Raw genomic sequence first — 22,125 nt, 5'->3', positions numbered from 1 at the left:
CTCTGACGCCGTGTCATGCATTTCTCATGATGCGAAATTTTGTTTCACTTGACATTTTGACATTTGACAGTTGGCGCAAAATTAACGCAGCTGGTAAGCGGATAGGGATGCATATATACTATAGGTTGAGTGTGGGGATAAGTGTTAAAAATGCAATAACATGGCGAACTAACCAGCTAACAAAAAGCAAAAAAAAAAAAACACACACACACCATCAGATGAGTTTGCAACTTTGCAAGAGAAATTTTTGCTCTAATTTATCATGTTCGACAAGGACATAGTAATACAGAGAAGGAGAGAGAGAGAGAGAGAGAAAGAATGCGAGGGACAGAGGGGGAAACTGGCTGTAGGTAGGTGATTGAAGTGGGTATTCTGGTTCTGGTCTTCTGGGAGTGGCATGCCAGTCGGTTGTGGCTCACAGTTTCATGACACTGTCAAGGCTATATGATGACTTAATTGAAACTGATTCATCTAAACCCCATATGAATAATGATGAGCTGGCAAATTTTATCATAAAACAAAATGTAAAACTAGAACGACACATTATTTTAGTATTTCTCGCAGTGTATGCCCCAGTGAAATATCATTAACTTTGGCAATTTAAACATATAAATATTTAAGAAGGCTTCCACGATTTTAAACATGAAAATGAAAACCCTCTGTGGTTGAGTGTCAAAATCAGACTTGAAGAGTGCATACAAGTCTCATTCTCTCTGACTCTCTTGCTGTGTCTCTCTAGAGACATAAATGGAAAACATGGTCTATGTCAACGCGTAGACAACAATGGAAAATGCACATGACATATGTATGACAAAGGAACGCAAACATGTTTCATGCAGCCAGCAAACACCCAGCATCTAGCAAAAGCCACAAAAGGTCTACCTCCACCATCTTAACGTATTGTCCTTCAGGCCACTTCTAGATGGGCAATAGCCACAGTTTATGACGCTGGCAGGCAAATGCACACATAGATACAAGGAAAATGCAAATGTCTTGTGCATTTGGATCAACTGCAGAGTTGATTTTATTAAGAATTAAGAACTTTTAAGCATATGATTTGCAGAATCAAGATATACTCTCTGCAGCAATTTATTTGGATTTTGAGTTCCTTAAAAGGAAAATCTTCAAAAAACCCAAAAAAAAAAAAGACAAATCGTAATCATAAACTTAAAAATAGTCAAAAACAAATTGACATAAAGGATTAGATTTGAAAAACAATACTATGAGTAAAGTTTTTGTCTTTTATGTTAACCAATTTCAAAGTTGACTTTATTTAGCTGTCCCACTACCACACACACACACACACATACACGCATACGAGGACAAAATGTCATGTGATAAATATCATAAAAATAAATATAAAACAACTGACCAACGAGTTATTTTGAGGGTAAACTGAATTCTCAACTACTACACTTGGCAAACAAATATTATGAAAAGGACAGAATGACAGAAACTAAGTGAGGGGGAGGGCGTAGATGGAAGAAGAAGTTTTATCTTGGCCAGAAGCAACAATGGAAGAAAGCTAGAAATAAACGAGACGAGACACAACACACACTCACACACACACATGGCAATTGATAAAAGGGTAGAAGAAGGCGAAATAAAGTTAACAAGAGACACACCGATATGGAGAGAGAGAGAGTGAGGGAGATAGAAAGGATATACCAGGATATGCCAACAAACTACTACAGGAGTGCAAAATGATTGGGCAAAGATACAAATATTTCTTGGTTTTTCTTCGTCTTCTTCTTCTTCAGTGGGTTAAATGGCAATTGGTTTGGGGTTTTTAGTTTTTCGTAGGAGTTCTTGTTGGGCCGCCTCATCCTCGTTCCTCTCTGCGTGTGTGTGTGTGTGCCACAAATATTTATGTAAACAAGCCAAGTGCATTACATGGAGAGCGGTACAAACCAAATGGCGTATGCGAAGAACAACAAAAGCAAGCAGCTGAAACATATGGCCAAAGGAGGATCTGAGACCAGCAGCTGCCAGGGCAAAAACAGCATTCAAATTGAAAGTCAAAACAAACGAGGTTGCCCTTTGCCACTTTATGCTTCTAGCATCTCCTTCATATCCCCTCTCCATCTTCTCCCGCTGGTGTGGTACCAACCTTTGCATTGTCTTTGGGCTAGTGCATAAAGTTTTGCCCATTATGCCATTATATCTGTCTTTCTCTAAGTGTGTGTGTGTGTGTGTGTGTGTGTGTATAAGAGCGGCAACCGGAAACGGAAATGAAGCACAAAAGTTCCTATGGCATAAGTTCAGGCTCGGCTCATAGTTAACTACACATGTGTGCCAGCTATAGTGACTTCCTACAGCTCCACCTAGTAGCAATCTAACCACCACTTTCCCCCCCCCCCATCCTTTTACCACTTCCCATGCATTCTTCATTTTTATTGTCCGCATTTTCATTTTTATTTCTTTTGAAACCATTTTATGACCCTGACTCTGACTCTGACTCTGACCATGATTTAGTTTGGCCAACAGAGTTGTATAATTCAGGGGCTGGCCGCCTTTATTTGGCTTCAACTAATTGTTGTCTGGCTCTGGGCAAAAGCTTTTTGAAGCTTAATTAAATGCAGGCAGACAGGACACAACAAAAGGGTCAGACAGCCGTAAGGATTAGGCCAATTTAGAAATGCATTTTCATTTTCCATATTTGAGTTGATTGCTTTGAGTATTATGCCATTTTTTTTTGTTTTCGTCTCTTGGTTCTTGTTTTTGTTGTTGTTTTGTTTAATCTGTTTATGAAAGCAGCTTTAAATTAAGTCCTTGCCTCACATTGCTCATACGTCATGTTGTCTCTCTTTTGTTTTTTCGTCTCATCTAAACCATCCCTAGACCATGTCAAAAATTTGTCCCCAGCATGGGCAGTTGAAGGGTTTTACCAGCAGATTTATGAAGTGAATTGTAAAGTCGCCTCAAACTGAGAGTGCCAACTGACTGTAAGTGAGTGAGTGAGTCAGTGAGTGTGAGAGTGAATAAGTGGAATGAATGAATGGCCTGACAGAGAATGAAGTTCTGAGCAGATTGAAAGGCTTTTTTGCCCCAAAGTTTAGCTATGTTCTCTTTTTTTTCATTGAAGACTTAGAAAATAAAGAGTAGGTATTGACTAGAGGAATTTGGATAATGGAAAAGTTTTAATCAAAGCTCAGACAAGCTCATCCTGATAACTCACTAGTTTTTTTGTTGAAAAGACATTTTAATTGTTTTCATCAAAATTAAGTCTTTACTTTTTCACTTTTTTGTTGGGAATTCACACAATCTGAATAACAAGTTTGCTTTTTCTTTTCTTTATTGTATATTCTAAACATTTATCTTTAATTTTCTATAATTTTAGCTTCCATCCAAGCAACTAGCTCAGAAGGTCACATATTAAAGGATAAGGGTAAGTTGTAAATGTGAAATAAAAAATAAACCAATAAAATAAAGAAAATTTTGTAACTTGCATCCTATAACATTACAAAGACGGTCCGCTTATAAATAAATAAATAGTATGGAAAACTAAATTGTTTGTCTTCAAGTTCCTCAAGCTTTATTCCTCTTGTTTTTCTGCCAATTATCATTGGCAATTTTAATTACCAATTTCTAAGAATTTACCCGCAAAAAGCTTTCTTCTTTAAAGCCAAAATACAACCACAACCACTTCAATGATATTAAGGCTCAAGAGCAGAAGCTCCACCAGAGAGCAAAGTCCCAGCCTCAATGATTTAATTAAACGAAATTCAAGTTGAACTCACAACAAAAGAAGAACAGACACAATTGGCCATACCGAAGGGGAAGGGGACGAGTGAGTTAGTAAGGAAAAGTTGTCATAACAAACATAAAATTGCAACTTTTGTCAGACGAAACTCAAGTGCAAGTTGCTCATGCCAGAAGGAGCACCAACATCAACTCAAGTGCTTGGGCTAACCAAGCTTGACGTCCTCTTTCTCACTCCATCTCTTCATATCGCTCACTTTCCCTATTCTCCCTTCAAATGTCTATAGCTCTCACTGTCTCATTCTTTTCTTCTTTTTTATTTTGGCCTTTTTCTACGCGTTAAGCGAAAAATGCAATTTAAGCAATTTTCAATTTTCATTTTTTCTCATTCACCAAGGACCTATACTTATAAATCTACATATAAACCAACAACTACCCCCATTTTCCCTTTACCCCTCTGCCCTGTTAACCGGGCCCCCCTTTGGCATTCTGCTTACATCAAATTGAAAAAGCAAACTTGTCGCGCTAAAAAATTTTTATCATTCCTCAGGACAAATCCAAATTTTTCTCTTCTTTCTTTTTCATTTTTTCCATTTTTTTATACCCTTGCAGAGGGTATTATAAAATTGGTCAGATGTTTGTAACGCACAGAAGGAGACGTTTCCGACCCCATAAAGTATATATATTCTTGATCAGCATGAGAAGCTAAGTCGATATAGCCATGTCCGTCTGTCCGTCTGTCCGTCGGTGCGTACGCGTTTTACTCAGCCATCTTAAGAGCTATCGGGATGAAATTTTTTTTGGGAGCTTTTTTTTACCCGGGTGAGATAAAGTATGAAAATCTTTGGGATCGGACTACTATATCATATAGCTCTGGAACAAAAATTTTTGCAAAAATTGGAGTATCCCCATGAAATTTACCAATATAATAGAATTTGATATAAAATCTCAGATCCCAAAATTTGACCCTGATCGGATAAATAGAACACAAGTTACAGTCTATATAAATCGGTTCAATCGCTGCCGGCAGCTCTGCTTGCTGCCTACTACGTCATCATCAAATCAACAGAGCACATGCATACACACACAGACGCAACGCTACATAAACTGTATGTGTATGCGTGCGTTGCTTTGCTTAGGGAATGAGGGAAGAAGAAGAACAAATTGTACATAGTATGAAGAGTAAAATTGTTTTGTTTGTATATTAATGAATTGAGTTGCAGAAAACAAATTTTGAACATGTGAAATTATTATTGTCAAGGACTGCAAGGGTATATAAACTTCGGCATAGCCGAATTTAACTTCTTTGATATTTTTTTGTATCCTTTTTGGCCTCTGGCAAATTGCAGTTGGCGTTAGGCCATGTCCCCATCCTCCCCTTTTGGCCTCCCCCCTCTTCCCCTTTTGGCGGGACTTTTATAGCTTAAGCAGAGCTTTACGAATCGCGAAAAAGTAAAAAAAATGTAAAGAAAACTTTTACGCAAAGATTTTTTCTTTGCACTTTGGATGAAGTTTTTCCTTTTTTCCCCCAACCATACTTCCCTTTCAACCCTCCTCATCTCTCTTGATTCTATCATCATTACTTGGCAACTTTCACTGTTGAGCACAAAATTAAGGCATTAATGTTAGTTTTATGGATTTCTCATCTTGCTTTCTCTCTTCGCCTCTCACACCCATCCTTTCTCCATTCTTTGCATTGCATTTCCCCGTTGGTAAACGCATTTAAACCCCAGGAATAAATTGATGGAACTTAGCACCAGCTGGCAAATAAGCTTTTGGCCATACTAACTGTGCATTCGCATAATGCCAAGTAAACTCCTTTAGTTAATCTCTTTTAAAGGTTGTTTCCTCAGGCATTACAATTGAAATGAAAAATAAATGCGCGTTTATAGCAATTTATTAAATTGATGTATTCATAAAGATCATATTAAGTTACATATATTTAAACACAGTTTAAAATGAAAGTAAATGTCGTTTCAAAAAATATTAAAATGAATGACTTGATTTGAAATAAAAAACTGAACAATAGAATCTATTTAATCCATAGTGATTGTTTTCTAGTTACTGATATTGATAGATACATGATTTGGTGGTTGAAACCTCCTTTATTCTAACCGTCTTGCTGAGTTACTTGTTTAAGAAATTGCATTAGTTTCTATTTGCTATTAATAATCCCCCCCTGTCGCCCAACCATCTATAGATCATGAGGAGAGCTTTTGCTTCAAAAAAAATGTTCGTAAACCAAACACTATTAATAACTGACCCACTCGACTGGCCCTTTTCAGCTCTAACAATACTCTGACAAATTCTTACAATTAAAGACCAGACGGTCATGTTGTCTCTCTTCTATGTTCCCGTTCTTTATCTCCTGCTGGCTTTTGTCTATTTGCCTGCCTTTTTGCAAGCTTTACAAATATTTGCGCGCAATTTTTCATATTAAACGACAGCCAAAGCAGTTGAAGGGAGGAACTCGGGCGAAAGGGGGACGAGGCAGGAAATAAAAATTGCAGCAAGGCTGCAAAAACTACGCTTACAACTTGCAGCAACTGTGATCAATCTTCACAGTTTTGTTATGGGCAACGGAGAGAGCGGTAAGGTTGAGGCAGTTGCAACATATTTTTGGAGGCCCTCAGGCCACGGCACTCAAGCATGTCCTTGTCAAAAGAGAGAGGCAGGCAGCACAAAAAAAAAAAAAAAAGAAAACGAAGGGGCAAACAGAGAACAAAGTGAGAGAGCAGGGTGGATAGAGACAAACAAGCAACAGGAAATACTCGCCGGCAAATGGCAAAACTGGAAAATTGCAACATATTTGCAAATTGTCGTTAAAGGTCCCAAAAACAGAAAGGACCAAGAACCAACAGCAACAGCAATAGCGACAGCGGCAGCGAAATGAATGAAGATGAAGTGAGACATCAGTGAACTGGCTGAACTGCCTGCCTGTTCATCCACGTCCGTAACCAGGGTGCACTTTCATCCTGAACGAAAGATTGATTGGCTCGAGCCGCTGGCTAGGTCGAGTGCCGCGTTCTACTTAGTTTCTTCTTTCCCTTGTCGTCTTTCTTGCACCCTTCTCACTTTGAAATTAGTTGGTCTCCTGTCAAAAAGTTTACATTGCCCCCTAAGGTCTCTCTTTCCCCGCCTTCCCCAATCACAAAAGTGGAAATCATGAGGCAATAACAACTGTAAGAAAATGGCCAGCACAGCGAAATGGAAGAACATAGTTGGAGAAAACTTCTTGGCAAATTGTTCGAATTATTGTGGGAAATTCTTAACCTTTATACTTTATATACAATTTTTTTCCTTCCCAATTCCCTGTTGGCAAAAGCTTTCCCTTTTCTTGACGACCTTGTGACTTGAAAGGAAAAGGTATTACAATGGACTATTGTATATCTGATATATTTTGTCCACATAATTTATCTTTATTAGATCTATTTAGTACCTCGTTTGCAAGGGTTTTCTTTGTGATTGAAATGGGAAATGAGTTTGATAATGTTTTCTAAAGTTTCTCAAAGAAAAGAAAGTTAATAAAGATATGAAAATAATAAAAAATTATTGGTTTTTAAGAAGCCCAACAAATATTCATGTATATTTTGGTGAAACTCTATAACCCAGATAAAACTATAAGAATTTGCTTTATAGTCGAAGTGTGTCCTTCAAATGGCAAAACAAAATGACTTTGGAAGAATTGTCTTTCTCTTTTAACGTCGTTATTTAAAATGTTATAATCATTGAGATGTTGTTTTTACATTTCTGCAGGGCCTTTTTTGTTTGACATTGCAGTTGTGCATCATATTTCAACGAGTGGAGAAGAGTCATAGAGAGCGGCAGCAATGTGAAATGCTTTTATTTGTTTTTGTTAGAATGTTGGCTAAGAATAAAGCTGTTGGCTTTCATTCATTTAAATACCGTTGGGTATATGACAAAAGCATCCAAATACAAAGAGGAGACAGGAAACAGTGGGACAAGAGAATAGACAATTGAAATATGCATCCAAACCATTAAAATGCATTAATAATGCAAAGTGAGCAAGAAATGTTTTACAGAGAGGCGGATATGTTGGCCAAGCAAACTGCAAAGGGGTGGTGACTTCTCTCTATGTGGTTACAGTGTTTCAAAGACCAGCATAAACCAACTGTTGCCCAATGACCTCGCCAGACTCTTGCCTTCTGTCCCCGTGATGGTTTAAAGTGCCGTTGGCATAGTTTAAACGCAGCACCCAAGGCGCCTGCAACTATTTATAGTCCCTGTCTCTGCCTCGATTTGTTGTTTTTTCTGTTCGCCTACTGCTCCTTTGACACTCATTGCACACTTTTTTGCTTTTGCTCGTAAAAGTATGCTACAGTTTTTGAGACGCTTCCTTTACCTTCTTCTGCTTGGGAGCCACTTGTCAACTGTTGACGTTTCTTTGTTGCTAGGCTACTTATTGTTGTTGATTTTTCATTCTCTGTCTGCTGCCCTCCTACGGTGTCAAGGGGCCAGTCCATTTATCTGTGAGTGAAAAAAGCGGCCAGGAAAGAAAAAGGTATGGCACAGCCGTGTCCATGCATGGCAATCCAATTATCATACGCTTCTTGGTGCCTACCTGCCCTAACATATTCATTTCACAACCACCTCTGGCATCTCCAGCACAGTCTAATTGGAAACAAACAGCTTGACTCTTGACTTGGTCGCTCTCTAACGTCCACCGTACTCCCGTGTCAAAAGGAACCGTAAAAACATTTTCACTAGATTTACATTTCTCCCTTTTGCTCTTCGCCCGCTAAGCCAAATTCAAAGCCCAAAATATTTCGAGTGAAAGAAAGAAACAGAGAGAAAAAGAGAAAAGCTTTCGGCATTTATTTAAAATTCATGCATTCACAGTTTTTATAGCGCCTCCCCCCTCCAGCCACACCGACAGCCCATCAAATATAGCCGACCTCTCTAGACCAGAAAAAAAATTTAAAAATGAGAAAAAAGATGAACCCCATTTCCTGCCAACGATGAAATCGAAAATATTGTGTTGTTGAGTAACAAAAATTCCCCCAACCCTCTCCGCCGGGACGCGCTTGAGTAACGAGTAACAGAAAAAGCAACAAATAAGTTAACAAAAACATTGCAAAAAAGCAAAACACTAAAAACAGTTTATAAATTTTTAGCGGTTTTTCTGAGCAACAACAAAAATCTCACAGCAAACAAAAAAACAAACAAACTTTTCATGAGCAAGCAGATGGGTTTTGAGTTTGGATTTGTGACGTAAATTGCGGGGAGGGGAGCCCACAGTTGGTGGGACGAGGCAAAACCAACTCAATGAAGCGAGGCGTTGCCCTCGAGCCTTAAACGAATGAATTTTGTTTGTATAGAAAGTGATTTCAAATTGATTGCGCCATGAGCGTATCCAGAGAGAACTATTCGAAGAGAACCTCCAGATGAATATTTGAATAAGTGCCAACAAAATAGACCAAATCAACAACAAATAGAAATTGATGCTATAAAACGTAACGTGGCCCGATCAAAGAACAAGTTTAACTTTTTATCGATCCCTTTTTCGCTTTGTAAAAAAGTTTAAATATTCCCTTTGAACTTTAAACAACTCATTCCTATGCTTAATCCATGATCAAATATATGCAAAGGCAAACTTTTTGGCCAGCGCTTGCAACAAGAAACAAAATGAATAACACACAATTTTGGCATGCTAACTGCCACGCCCATTCTGTCCATTTACAACGAGGGCGAAATTTCATGATGCGCATTTTTAATTCATCGCGCGAACGTTGCGGCCCCTTTTAATGCAATTTGTAAGTGTCGCCGGAGTGTTGCCTCTCCCGTCTCCTCTGCCTCCTTTTGACGCTGTTGTTCGCGTTTCCAGCATAAATTTTTCGGGAGGCCAATACAAAAGATAGTTGGCAATTCCAAAAGGAATGGGGGAAGTCAACGTGAAAGCGAGACAGAAGGATGTTTTGCATGTTTATTTCGATCTGGCAACGCCATACAATTTGAAATTGTCAACTCAGCCGCTCAAACAAGGACTCACCAACAATCCCCCCCCGCCCCTACGTGGGATTGTGGGAGGATGCTATAAATGCTATTCAAAAACGGATTGCAAATGCTGCTGCTTGGATTTTCGTTGTTGCTATAGCTGTTGGGCAACACGTGCAATTCTCTGTTTGGTTATACAATGTATGTGTGTATGTACGTATGTATGTATATGTATGCGTATATGTGTACCTGCCAGAGTGTCGAGTTTTAGTGAGTGTGTGTATGAGTCTGGCTGTTGTTTGTATTCGAACGAGACGGAGACTCGTTTTTTGCGTTTTTATTCCAATTACCAATCTGAATTCGATTTACGCTTTAAAACGTGAAACTTTTTTATTACAGGAAAATGTACTTTAAATCGAAATTGCTCAATTCGATTGAACAGTTTAATCTCAAAATAAATAAACTAAAGAGAATTCAATGCGAATTTATTAAGTGTTAATTGAACTTTTGTTTTTATTTAACCTTTTTAAAGAGCATTGAAAACAAATTGGTTAGTTGCTTGCTTAAAAAAGAAAACTTACTCAGTTAATAATTAAATTATAATTTTATTATTTCCCTTATTGGAACTCATTCATGTTCATGGCTATTAAAAAATTGGTTATCAACAAATTGTTATTAAATCTTTAAGTCACTCAATGGTCACTTACCTTATATTGCATATTTTTTAACTCGAGACACACACAAAGGAGAAAGCAAAAAGCAGGACGATCTGAAAAAAAACAGCAACAGCCTCATAAATTTTGTTCAATCTCTTTCCAGAACATAAACTCTTGAACAGTCTTTGGACGATTTTTTTGAGAATTAAAACAATTGAACACTGTCTTCAATTTACTAATGCAGTTAAAATTGACCGAAATTAGTATACCCTATTTGCAGATATCAAAATACGATTTACACTCAAAATCTACTAACATTTAGCATATTGCCAGGAACATAAATTGGCTTATTGTTAGATCTTCTATGATAAATCTGCTAGACTTAGGCAAGACTGGCAGCATTTATATATTTACTTTAATATTAATACACATGTCCTTGGTTGTTGAAATCAATGTTTACCGACAAAACCAAGTGTATGTTGCGTTCCCCTTTTGATTATGTCCATTGCAATCCAATCTTCAGAGTTTCACTTACCTTTATTACAACTTGCACTTATCTTTCCCGAGTAAATTTTCAAGCAAAACTGTTTTAGCCACATCATAAAGTGCAACACAGTTTCGGACTCCATGTTGCAGAAACTTTTTTTTAAACTTTCCACGTCTGAACATTATTTCTCACAACTTTCATTTTGCGTGAGAAAAACTTTGCCGTCACAAAGTCATCCAGAGGCAGAGATGAGTAGAGAGAAAAAGGAGTAGGCGATATACATGCATACAACATACATACATACATACGTAGATACAACTAAAGAAAGGGAGTGTGAAAGTAAGAGCAACATTTACGTGGTCATTCAAGTGCAATTAGTTGTCTTCTAATTACATGAGACTAAGCGGAACAACGTTGTCTCCCTCTTGAGAGTGTTGAGTCTTCGTCTCTTCCAACCATTGCTGATACTTGATGCGGCAGCTGAGTCTCCTCCTGTGTCTGTCTCGTATTTTTCCTGGCCACTCATAATGAAATTATGAAACCAACGTGCGCCAATTTTATATTGCGGCCATGTCCGGGTACTATAAAAAAGAATATACACTCCGAGCAGCGTGCCAAAGTGGAAGCAACTTTGCTAATTGAGTTTCAGGCAGCGGTCAGAGAGGCCAACAGGCAGAGAGAGACAGACAGATGGAGAAAGATAGTAAGAGTGATAGAGAGATAAAGGAATGGAGTAAACTGCAGTCACGTTTAATTGCATTTCTCACGCGTACAAAAAGTGTTGCCTACATTTCTGCGCCCCTTTCAATGCGATCCACAACAAAGCGTATATCATGCATTCATCATACATATGTGCATTTGTATGCGTCTGAGGGAACCTTTTTCATCCCATCCCTTCCAGCACTCTCTTACTTAACATTTTAACTCTTTTTTCACCGCTATATAAAATTTATGGCCAGCGAAAAGGACCGTTATGTAGTGGCCCGGTTTTTGGCGCAACTTCTTTGCAACGTCGTCTATTTTTATTCCTTTTTTTTTTACTTAATGACTCTGGCGCAGTGCAAGGCGAGGCATTAAACGCTTGTTGGCCGCATTAGTTATCCTCTTAATGGAGTTGGCAAGACTGTAGCGCGAAACTTTCAACTGTTTGGCAACGATTTCAACAGAAAACTGTGTGAAATCATTTAGGCTAAAATGCAACTAAGCGAAGCAAAGCAATGTGAGCGAAACAAATTGTTTTAACAATTGAAATTCCTAAAAGGCTGCCAAATCGTCAAGTGGAAGAGATTAAGTTGCTTTTTGAAAATTATTCTAATTTAACGCCTCAACAATTCAGATATGTGCATATGATAGTAAATGAAGAAATCATAAACTCAGGCAACAACTTTTGAATTGCAATAAATATGAAAAAAAGTATAGACAAAGAACGCTTTCAAAAGAAACAACCAAGCTCATTTAATAAAAGATCTCGGCTTAATGGTGCTATAGTGAGAAATAAAAGGATTGCCATGTATGTATACCTAGGTCAAAGTTACGACTTTTTGTTGTCAAGAATTCGCAAACGCGAATTTCTGCATAACTTGTTGAGGAGCAAGCCAAGTGTAAACGCTATTTTCTTTATTCCTTTTGACAAACAAAGGAAAAGCTCCATGTGAGTGTGAGTGTATTGTTTGTGTAACTGTATGTATGTATGTACACACTTATGTAGGTATATATGTAGGTGTGTGTCATTTCCGGTTTAGCAGGCGCAGCCTCTTTTTTGGCTCTTTCAGCTGCAGTTTTTAACTTTAATTTCAGTACTTGTGTGTGTTTGTGAGTGTGTGTGTTGGTACGTTTGTTTGTTTGTTGTTATTTGCTTTGGGTGTACTTGCCCCGCTTCATCCTTCTGTGACTTTGCCACTTGCTTTATACCTCGTACCTCTCACCAATCCCCACATAATAAGGACGATGTTTTTCTTTCTTTACTGCATAAATTTGTTGGTGTTTTTTTATATTTTTTGTTGTTGCTTCAAAATGTATGCAAGCGCGTAAAATAATAATAATAACACACGAGAGCAAAGAGAAATAAGAATAAAGGTAAATTTCCATGGAACCCCCCAACGCTCCCCCCCTCATTTCAGTGTGTATTTTGCATTCACAAATATTCTCTCATTCTTATTTGGTTTTTATTTCTTTCCTTTTTTGGTGTGTGAGTGTTTTATTTTTTTGTTTTGTGTTTGTTAATTTGTTAGTTTGTGAAGTGGCACGTTGGCATGTTGCATTACGACAACTAAATAGAAGGGGAGAGGGGTGTGGGGTTAACATATCTACACACACACACACACACCCCATCCAAATTTTATAGCACGCCATAAGAGAGCAGTTTGTGTACTATGTGTGTGTCTGTGGTCTAATTAGAGCTGCCAAGTGGTAAAAAGGTAAAAACAGACGCACCGAAAGTAGGAAAAGGGGAAGGAGAGGCAGGGAGAGAAAAAGAAATGCATTTAAGAGCTATGTGTTTTACTAGATAAGGCACAAACGTTTGGTTATAGCAGCAACAGCAAAACATTAACCTGGCAAATAGAGTTACCACAATTGCTTTCACCTACATACATACATACTTCTGCTGACCCAGTCTAATGGTGATTAATACGGAGTTCAACCCCTCAACATAATCAGTATTACATACTAACATGACGAAATAATTGCAAATATATGTATAATCTGTTGTATTCTTCAAAATTTGCAGTATTATATAAATTCTTTATATCAAGTATACGACTCGTTGTGTCAGCGTCTCAGATTGTTAGATTAGATTTCCCATCATTGCCTCATAGAAGACTCAGGGTCAGCTAAGAGAATGTTCAAACGGAACAAAGATGAAAAGTGTGAGATAAAAAGATGGCAGACATAAAGCGAGGAGGCTATTAAAGGGCCGTTAGTTTTCAATTTTGCAGTCTGGCATTTCATGTACATTCATTAGCATTGAATGACCCTTGACCCAGCAGCTACAGCGTCTAATTGACCCATCCAGTTAGAATGCGAAATCAATGTAATACGAGAGCGAAGCAAGGTCGGATGTACATGGACAGGTAATAAAAATGTTTATGCTTTAAAGCAATCAGGATTGCAAGTTCAAGTAACGACTTTTAAATACCCTTTCCCAAGAGGGGAACTTAAGTAAATAGAAATTAGTAAGTTAAAAACAACGAGCTAAAAGAAAAACTTATAATGAGAATAACTATAAATATTTATCGAACTTTAGTTTCCCTGCCATTTCCCATGCCAATTCAATTTGTACTTCGAGAAGAAGAGCTGCAAATCGCATTGATTTTAAGTATTTAATTGGATATAGTTTAATAGTGAGGCAATTACTGAGGTAATTTATTTAGTTGTACTAACATTACAAGCTTAATACAAGTCAGAGGTAAGCTAAGACGGGATGACACCTTCTAATTGGATCAAAGAGCCCGTGAAATTATTGTCTGGGCAAGAATTCTAAATAGTCTGCCATTCCTGAATGATTCTCCGTCCATTTACTTTTTTATAACTCCATTAAAGACATGATTAAATTCTAAAAAATTGAAATTTAAACTTAACTGAGTCTTTACTTTTTTGAATGTTTCGTAATTGGCACTGTATAACCATCCCTGGATTCCGCACACAAGCCCAGCGAGAGGCAAACCGGCTAAACAAATAGCAATAAAAGCCGAAAAATAATCAGGTTTACGGCTTGGCCCAAGTTCGGGCCATGGTAACTCGCTCGAGTGCCCTTCTGGCTGCTTTTTGTTGTGGTTACCACGAAAACCACCGCCAGCCCACTGGATCCCAAATATTATACGAAAAAAACAACGAAAAAAACTTTGGCACTAAACAGAAATTACCCATACGCCGCGTGTACCGTTGATTGGTGAAGGTGCATGGGTAAGTGTGGGGATGGGAATAGGTTTGGAGCTTTTTCATAAGCTCATAAATCTGCAACTTGTAGAGCATAAATATCAGAGAAGATAAAAGGGGAGATGTAAAGGGAAATAGCGGGGCATTGAAAACCAAAACCAGGTGGTTTTATATTTTGTGGCTCTGGGGCCACTTTAAAATGCACTTGCCAAGAACAAAGTATGTAATAATAAATGAAAAAAAAAAAACATATATTTTTCCCTTTTTGGCTATTAATTACAGAAGACTAGAACGGAGATTCCATCACAGAAACGCCATGACCACCGAAACGACTCATCTACATAACCTGGCCATGACCATGGTTCTACTGCTGCTCGGCATTAGTTTAAGTGGCGGCGAACAGAGCTCATCATCGAGTTGTGGACCAAATTTTCCTACCAGCTGCTCCTGCGGCCGGGAGATGTACGAAAGTGAAGTCCAATTCATTGTGAACTGCACAAATGCTGGCTTAAGAAACACCAGTGTCCTTGAGTACATGCCCGACGAGGTGGAGATTTTGATTTTCACCGGAAACCGGATTACGGAACTACCGTGGAATGTCTTTGGCAGCATCAATGACTATAAAAATCTAAAAATTGTCGATATGAGCAACAATCACATACGCGAGATACGGGGAAAGAGTTATCATCATGTGCCCAGGGTGGAGCGATTAATATTGAATCATAATAACCTGAGCATTTCACGATTCGATGATGAGGTAATTGAATTATTGAATTCCGTCACCTCTTATAAGGATTTAATTTATGTTTGGTTTTTTTGTTGTTTTTGTTTCAGGTTAATCATCATCATCCTCGAGTCTTCTCCAACTTTGTGAACCTGCAAAGCCTTCATCTGACCGATGCATTCGAAGACAACAGCTCACCACAGTTGAGCGAGGATCTGCATGACATTTTCGTTAACAGTCAATTGGTTAAATTGCAGAAACTTCATTTGGAGCAGAACGAGATTACACATTTCAAGGATCGCAATGTGTTTTGCGATTTGCCATCCTTGCGGGACCTGCACTTGGGTGATAATCTTCTAAAGGATATCAATTTTGAAGTGCGTTGCCTGAAGAATTTACGTTTCCTTGACTTGGAACGCAATAAATTTGAATTTGTTAAACCCAGCGATATGCGTGTCATGAACGAACTAGAGGACCGGGTGAATCGTACAGTGAATTTGATTGTGGACTTTAATCTGAATCCCTTTGTGTGCGATTGCAAGATATCGCCATTTCGTACGTGGATTCAATCGACTCGAGTGACTGTGCGCAACAAGGACAGTCTCATTTGCTTCCATGACCCTCATCGTGTGGATCCCATGCCTGCTCACATTGTCCAGCTGGACATGGAGGCGTGCCGCGACGCAATAGCGGCGGCAGCTACAATCCTAAATGCCGCCGAGGATGAGCAACGCTATGGGGAATTGCAAGCGCCGCATATGAGCGGACATACAGCCACCTTGATCTTTCTTCTAATAGTGCTTAGCATGATTCTGCTCGGACTTTTGGTGGCTTTGGTTTATGTCAGTCGTGACAAATTGAAATATATGATAACACCCGTGTTCGATAATGTGGCCAAGAAGGTTCAGTATACGTCAATTAAGGATGAGGATTGCCCGGAGGTGCATGTCTAGGCTATAGATTAAGTCCTAGCTATAGGTTTTTCGCGTACAGAGTTTCGTTTTTGCCATTAAACAGCAAAATGTGCCATTCACAGGAAAAAAAAAAAAAAACAAGTAAAACAAAATGAACAACAAAATCCAGCCCAATTTTAGGCATATCATTTAAATCCTTAATATATCATTTCTTACACAACTTTAAACTATTATTTCCTAGTATTTAAGCATACAAATTGTTGCATTTAACAAAGAATAACAAAAAACAAGAAAATGTTCATAATTAAACGATTTTTCAATTATCTCCCAAGTCCAAATATCTGTTATGATTTCAATTAAAAGAACTATGGACCTATAACAACCAATTGCTTAATATCATACATATATACCATACATATATCGTATATATATACATACATATACATACATATATCGTAACAAACACTTTAGTGTTATCTGTGATTTAAGTTTAGTAGCTTTACTTTGTTAAAAAAATAAAAAATTAAAAACACAAACACACAACAATTAAAAGAGCAAACATATTAAATTTGTTCAAACCGACAAATACATTTCTATCGAATATGTTTCATTTACTTAAGTTAATTAAAAAACCTTTTGTCAATTTCACTTTTCATTTATAATATTGTACTTAACAAGCATTTTTTATAAATAAAAAACTTGAAAATGGAAGTCTACAATTTAATTTTTGAAATTTTCAAAGTCCTTAATGAGGACATGCTTTCATTCGATCATATTGCAAGTGACCCAGCAGCACCAAATCTAGTTAAGTAAATCAATCCTAGTTGATAGAGTCACCCGATCTTCAAAAAAATTTTGCCGTGTTTAAATTCCACCAACCAGCGCCGGCGTCACCAGTTCAAATTAATAATTTATTGTGTATGCATCGATATCTCAGGTTTACATGATTATCGGTGACATTAACTTGAGAGGTGTTTTTAACTAATACGGGTACGCTTATTCAGACTACATACTTGGTTTTTGTCCATCACATCAAAATTTTGTGAAATCAGGGTATCTGTGGTTGGAAAATATGCACCCAAAAGTATACTATAGATTATAGAGTGTGTAAGAAAAATATCTAATGTTTGCAAACATTACATTAATAAACAATTTGTCAGACGCATAAGAGTCTCATAATTCTTTAAAATTAAAAAGCAGACAATTTTTGGTTCAAATTTTACTCATTATAGAACCATATCCAAAGTGTAGGATAGTATGCATTATAACAAAGAAATTACTCCTTGATATCTTTTAATTTCTTTTAAATCATACCTAATATATTAATAGGTTGAAACAATAATGTTTTTAAAATAATATTATGTTGATTTTATTCAAAAAAATTGCAATGAGGTTATTTTTAATAATTTCAACTCATGTGTTTCGAAATCCTGACATGATAGACAAGAATTAAGTGCAAGTGATCAGCACCCACTCACGTTACTATAGGAGACCTATTGTACTTAAAACACATTTTAATGACCTCAAAAGTGTCGGTCTGTGTATTTATTGTTGGAAAATAATTATTAAATTAAGAGGATGTCCCAGGCACTCTCTATTTCCGAACCCTCACAGCCACTAATGATAACATTAAATAATAAAAACAATAATATAAATAATAAGTACATAAATGCTTTAAATAAGCAAACCTCTTCTCGAATACCCTACCATCGACTGAGTTCTCAAAATGAACTAGTGCAGTCGGTACACATACAAACGATAACTCATCGAATGCAATCGCACATAATCGATTATTTATACTGAAAGTTTAGTATTTTGTCGATAACTTTTCGTTACCTCTCGCTCGCACCCCCAAAGTGCACGACACGTCAGATTTTTTTTTTTTTTGTACTTGTGTTTAAAGCGGTTGCGGTTTACTATTTAATCGAAATTCGCAACAGCAATAATGGGAAATAGAAGATAGTACAAAATTTGCAATTTATTTAAAAGTTTAACATTAAAAAAAGTCGAAAATTCGGCCATAGGAAATAAATCTGTATCGCAACCACCGCCGACACGAGGAGACCAAAAAAGTTGACCAAAAACGGACATAAAATCTATAACAAGCGCAACAACAAACACCAAAGATTCTGGAGAGAGGGGAGGTAGGAAGATAGAGAGGCAGCAGATAAGCAGCTGTGCTGGGGTGTGTGCGTGTCGTTTTGAAATAATCTTCAAAATCACAACTGGCTCACACGCCCACTATACCAAGAAATTGACAATACGCCCACATCTTGCAGGCGCATAACCACGTCATGGCGTTACCTTTAAGTGATTTGCTGATGCTTGGCCATGGGGATAAGAAATTGGCTGCTTGTGTCCTGATATTGCTCTTGGAGCTTTTCATGGAAGGTAAACTCTCAAATTGTTTAACATTGAAAACTAGTTAAATAGCAACAACCACAGCAACAATAATAACAACTGTTTAAATACACGTCATGCTGTTTAGGTGCTGAGGCAGTCCCCAATCAAGCTGATATCGACAATCACCTGGAGTTGGGAAAAGAGTTTCTGGCTCGCGGTCAACTGTCTGATGCCCTGACGCATTATCATGCAGCTGTAGGTGGGTATTTTTGCAGGACTACGATATGTTTGACCTTGACTTATCCTATGAACTTATCGTATGAACTTTTCAGAGGGCGATCCTAGCAATTATTTGACTTTGTTTAAACGTGGTACAGTCTATCTAGCCTTGGGAAAGACACGCTTTGCCATTCAGGACTTCAGCCGTGTCCTGGAACTGAAACCAGATTTTATAGCGGCGCGTACTCAACGCGGTGTTGTCTATATGAAGAGTGGTGAATACGAATTGGCCCTCACAGATTTCGAGGAAGTACTGCAGGATGAGCCGAATAATCCAATGATTCATGAGCATTATGGCCGTATTCAACCGGCAATAGAACAATGGCAGTTGGTACAGCAGCTAATCGGACATGCGGACTACCAGAATGCCATACCAATGGTCACACAGCTCTTGGAGATTTCGCCATGGTCAGTCGGATTCCGACAGGCACGCTCTGATCTCTATGTGGAGGTAAATGATCCTCTGGCGGCTATTGCTGATATGCGACAAGTCAACCGCCTCAGTCAGGACAGCACTGAAGGTCACTATAATATAGCCAAGATGCTTTACAAGATTGGTCACGCCACCAATGCTTTGAAGGAAATACGCGAATGCCTCAAATTTGATCCCGAGCACAAGCTTTGCTTTCCCTTCTACAAGAAACTGCGAAAGGTGGAGAAGCAGCTGACGAACGCTGAACAGGCTCGTGAGGAAAAACAATTCCAGGATTGCATTACAGCTGGCGAGGCAGTACTAAAGCACGAGCCGGAGGAACCTATGATCCGCTATGAAGCACACAAGGCTCTCTGCGCCTGTTACACTGGGGACGAGCAATATGGCAAAGCCCTCACTCAATGCAAGGATGCACTGGACATTATGAAGGATGCTCAGGTGTACTGTGATCGTGCCGAAGCTATGCTTGGCACCGAAATGTATGATGATGCCATACACGCCTATCAGGCAGCCCTCGATCTCGATGAGAACAACTCACGTGCGAAAGAGGGCATTCAGCGGGCCAAAAAGCTCCAGAAACAATCGGAACGCAGGGATTACTATAAGATTCTCGGAGTCAAGCGAAATGCGAACAAACAGGAAATCGTAAAGGCCTATCGGAAGGCGGCCCAAAAGTGGCATCCCGATAACTTCAGGGACGAGGACAAGAAAGTGGCTGAGAAGAAATTCATCGACATTGCCGCCGCCAAGGAAGTGCTAACAGACCCAGAGAAGCGGCAACAGTTTGACAATGGGCAAGATCCCCTTGATCCGGAGAGTGGTAGACAGAACGGCTTCCATGGCGAACATCCGTTCGCACACTTCCGACATGATTCGCCCTTCCAGTTCAAGTTCCATTTCAATTAGTCATACCCAAAATTCGATCCCATCTGCCCGCTCCCACAACAGCGTGTAAATATTAGCCTAAAATTTTGGATTACTGAAACGCAAGCAAATTAACAAAACAAAAACACACACAAAATGCAAACGAAGAAAGAGGAAAAACAACACTGAAAGTTTATATTTAATTAGTTTATTTAATTAACAATAATTATAATGTAGTACATTTTTCTAATTATATGTATAAAGAGAAAAAAGAAAAACAAAAGAAAGCCGAGAATCCAGTAATTTTGTTTTTATTGTTTTTTTTTTTTAACCGCAACCGAAAAGTTAAACGACGTTTTATGATTGTTGTCCAAAAATGCTAAAGATATGGTCTTTTGAAAAAAATCGAGTTTGTTCTTAGGGCTTTTCATAAAATAGTCAGTTAAAGATGAGCGGACCAACGGACACGCAAGTATATGTCGGCAATTACTTAAGAATCAAATTGCCGAAACTAAATAAATAAATATTGAAATGCATAATCAATGTCAGTAGCAAAGAAAAAAATCCGTATGGGCGTTAGAGTCAGTTCTTCAGGAAGGGGTGACCACGACGTAAATCATTGTGGCTACCATCACGAGGACTGTCAAAAGCAGATAGTATCTTAGGTGATACTGCCGATCCAGGGTCCTAACTAATTCACCGAATTGTTGCATGGGACCATTTTGCGGATTTTGTCGGACTAGTGGTCGACGCATTTGTGGCCTGGTGTTGGACGACAATCTGGAGCTTGAAGTCAATTTTGGCTCATCCGTTTCCGAATCAGTGTCTAGGTCCATTGGCCTGTGGGAGCCCGTGGAATACGATGTTTGACGATGTTGTCTGTCATATAAGTTATCCAATTTAGGATATAAAGTGTCCACTTTAGTAGTTGGATGAATAAGACGACCTGCAGGCCATGAGGGACTGCTTTCACTGACGGGTTGTCGCTGCCTTGGCTGAGATGATTCAGGTTGACTACTAAAAGGGCTACGTGGCGTTGGAATTGTAGTTGTTCTGAGCGGCGATTCGTAAGTTTTTGGTGTCGAATATTGATTATAATCAGCATCCAGATAGCTTGTGGAGTTCAGCTGAGTCTGCGTGAGATGCGGCCTGGACTGATTCAAGTCTGTGGCGAAAGTTCGGCGAAAATCCGGTTCATAGCTCGTTGGAGGCGAATGTACAGGAGCGTGGGTCACACGTGGACGCTCGTAAGTGAATGATGTTGGTTCATTAACTTCATCGGATTCATCAAAACGAGGAGCATCTACTTCACGTGTGTAAGATGTGGTCAATACTCCAGACTTTGTCAATGACACTGAACGTCGCAAGCGACGTTCATCCTCCCGGTTTGGTGGTGTTTGTGTGGGCTTCGAGTAACCCACATCTGGCACCTGAACCATGTAGTAGTCATCATCCTCCGACTGGGAGCCCACGTCGGAGACAGTTGTTGTGGTCTGAACAGAGCGCCCAGAAAGCGATACATTGTCCAGCCCATAGGCAATGGTGCGTCGATTCTGATTCTGTCTCTCACGCGTATTGTTGCTCACCTTTTCAGCGTGTAGGGTTTCACGTCTAGGAGCTGACTTCTTGGCTGTTGCTGAATTCGCATTTTTTTGCGTCTGACTTTTGTTCAGAGGAGTTCCTAGCATAGCAGCACGCAAACGACGGGTGATCACATTACGTGTGCTGTCCGTTACTGGGATAACTGGCAGTCCATATTGCCGGCATCTAACCAGCAATTCCTTGTTTGAGAGCGCATCCAAGCCATCCGACATGATTGAAAAAATTAATGAAATAAAAATAAAACAAAAATAGCGATGTCGTCACGGTTTTGTTGTTTTTCTTTTTAGCCG

At 38.7% G+C, this 22,125-nt stretch overlaps 3 protein-coding genes across 5 annotated transcripts in view; 2 read left to right on the top strand and 1 right to left on the bottom strand.

The window, feature by feature from the left end:
- Positions 1–16,879, top strand: part of LOC137582224 (trophoblast glycoprotein) — a 39,528-nt gene extending 22,649 nt beyond the window's left edge. The window contains exons 3-5 of one of the 2 annotated variants that reach the window (XM_068296684.1): positions 3,341–3,388; positions 14,959–15,433; positions 15,511–16,878. In XM_068296684.1, coding sequence (XP_068152785.1) covers positions 14,993–15,433; positions 15,511–16,353 — 1,284 coding nt within the window. In that variant the 5' untranslated portion in view covers positions 3,341–3,388; positions 14,959–14,992 and the 3' untranslated portion in view covers positions 16,354–16,878. Of the gene's footprint in view, positions 1–3,340; positions 3,389–14,457; positions 14,896–14,958; positions 15,434–15,510 lie in introns of those variants that run through there. The other variant, XM_068296683.1, reaches the window with a different exon arrangement.
- A 1,287-nt stretch (positions 16,880–18,166) lies between these two features.
- P58IPK (dnaJ homolog subfamily C member P58IPK) lies at positions 18,167–20,532 on the top strand. 2 transcript variants are annotated; one of them, XM_068296846.1, is made up of 4 exons: positions 18,167–18,458; positions 18,594–18,705; positions 18,803–18,916; positions 18,990–20,532. In XM_068296846.1, exons 2-4 carry the CDS (start codon positions 18,609–18,611, stop codon positions 20,273–20,275), a joined length of 1,497 nt encoding a protein of 498 aa, XP_068152947.1. In that variant the 5' UTR covers positions 18,167–18,458; positions 18,594–18,608; the 3' UTR covers positions 20,276–20,532. The 2 variants fall into 2 exon arrangements, with proteins under 2 accessions (XP_068152947.1, XP_068152946.1); XM_068296845.1 differs by having other exon boundaries at positions 18,167–18,705.
- A 291-nt stretch (positions 20,533–20,823) lies between these two features.
- Positions 20,824–22,047, bottom strand: LOC137582134 (LEM domain-containing protein Bocksbeutel-like). The gene has a single exon (XM_068296578.1). It carries the CDS (start codon positions 22,045–22,047, stop codon positions 20,824–20,826), a length of 1,224 nt encoding a protein of 407 aa, XP_068152679.1.
- Positions 22,048–22,125: the final 78 nt, after the last annotated feature.

The sequence above is a fragment of the Drosophila tropicalis genome, unplaced genomic scaffold, assembly GCF_018151085.1.
Source record: "Drosophila tropicalis isolate 14030-0801.00 unplaced genomic scaffold, ASM1815108v1 contig_859, whole genome shotgun sequence".
NCBI lineage: Eukaryota > Metazoa > Arthropoda > Insecta > Diptera > Drosophilidae > Drosophila > Drosophila tropicalis.
Note: the sequence above shows the minus strand (reverse complement) of the source record. Positions and strands in the feature narration are given on the sequence as shown.

Bases quoted from the DNA above. Each gene is read 5' to 3' on its own strand.
- P58IPK (XM_068296846.1), top strand. From the start codon at position 18,609: ATGGCGTTACCTTTAAGTGATTTGCTGATGCTTGGCCATGGGGATAAG. The intron at 18,706-18,802 runs GTAAACTCTCAA...CATGCTGTTTAG, and splicing joins CTTGGAGCTTTTCATGGAAG to GTGCTGAGGCAGTCCCCAAT. The intron at 18,917-18,989 runs GTGGGTATTTTT...TGAACTTTTCAG, and splicing joins GCATTATCATGCAGCTGTAG to AGGGCGATCCTAGCAATTAT.
- LOC137582134 (XM_068296578.1), bottom strand. From the start codon at position 22,047: ATGTCGGATGGCTTGGATGCGCTCTCAAACAAGGAATTGCTGGTTAGA.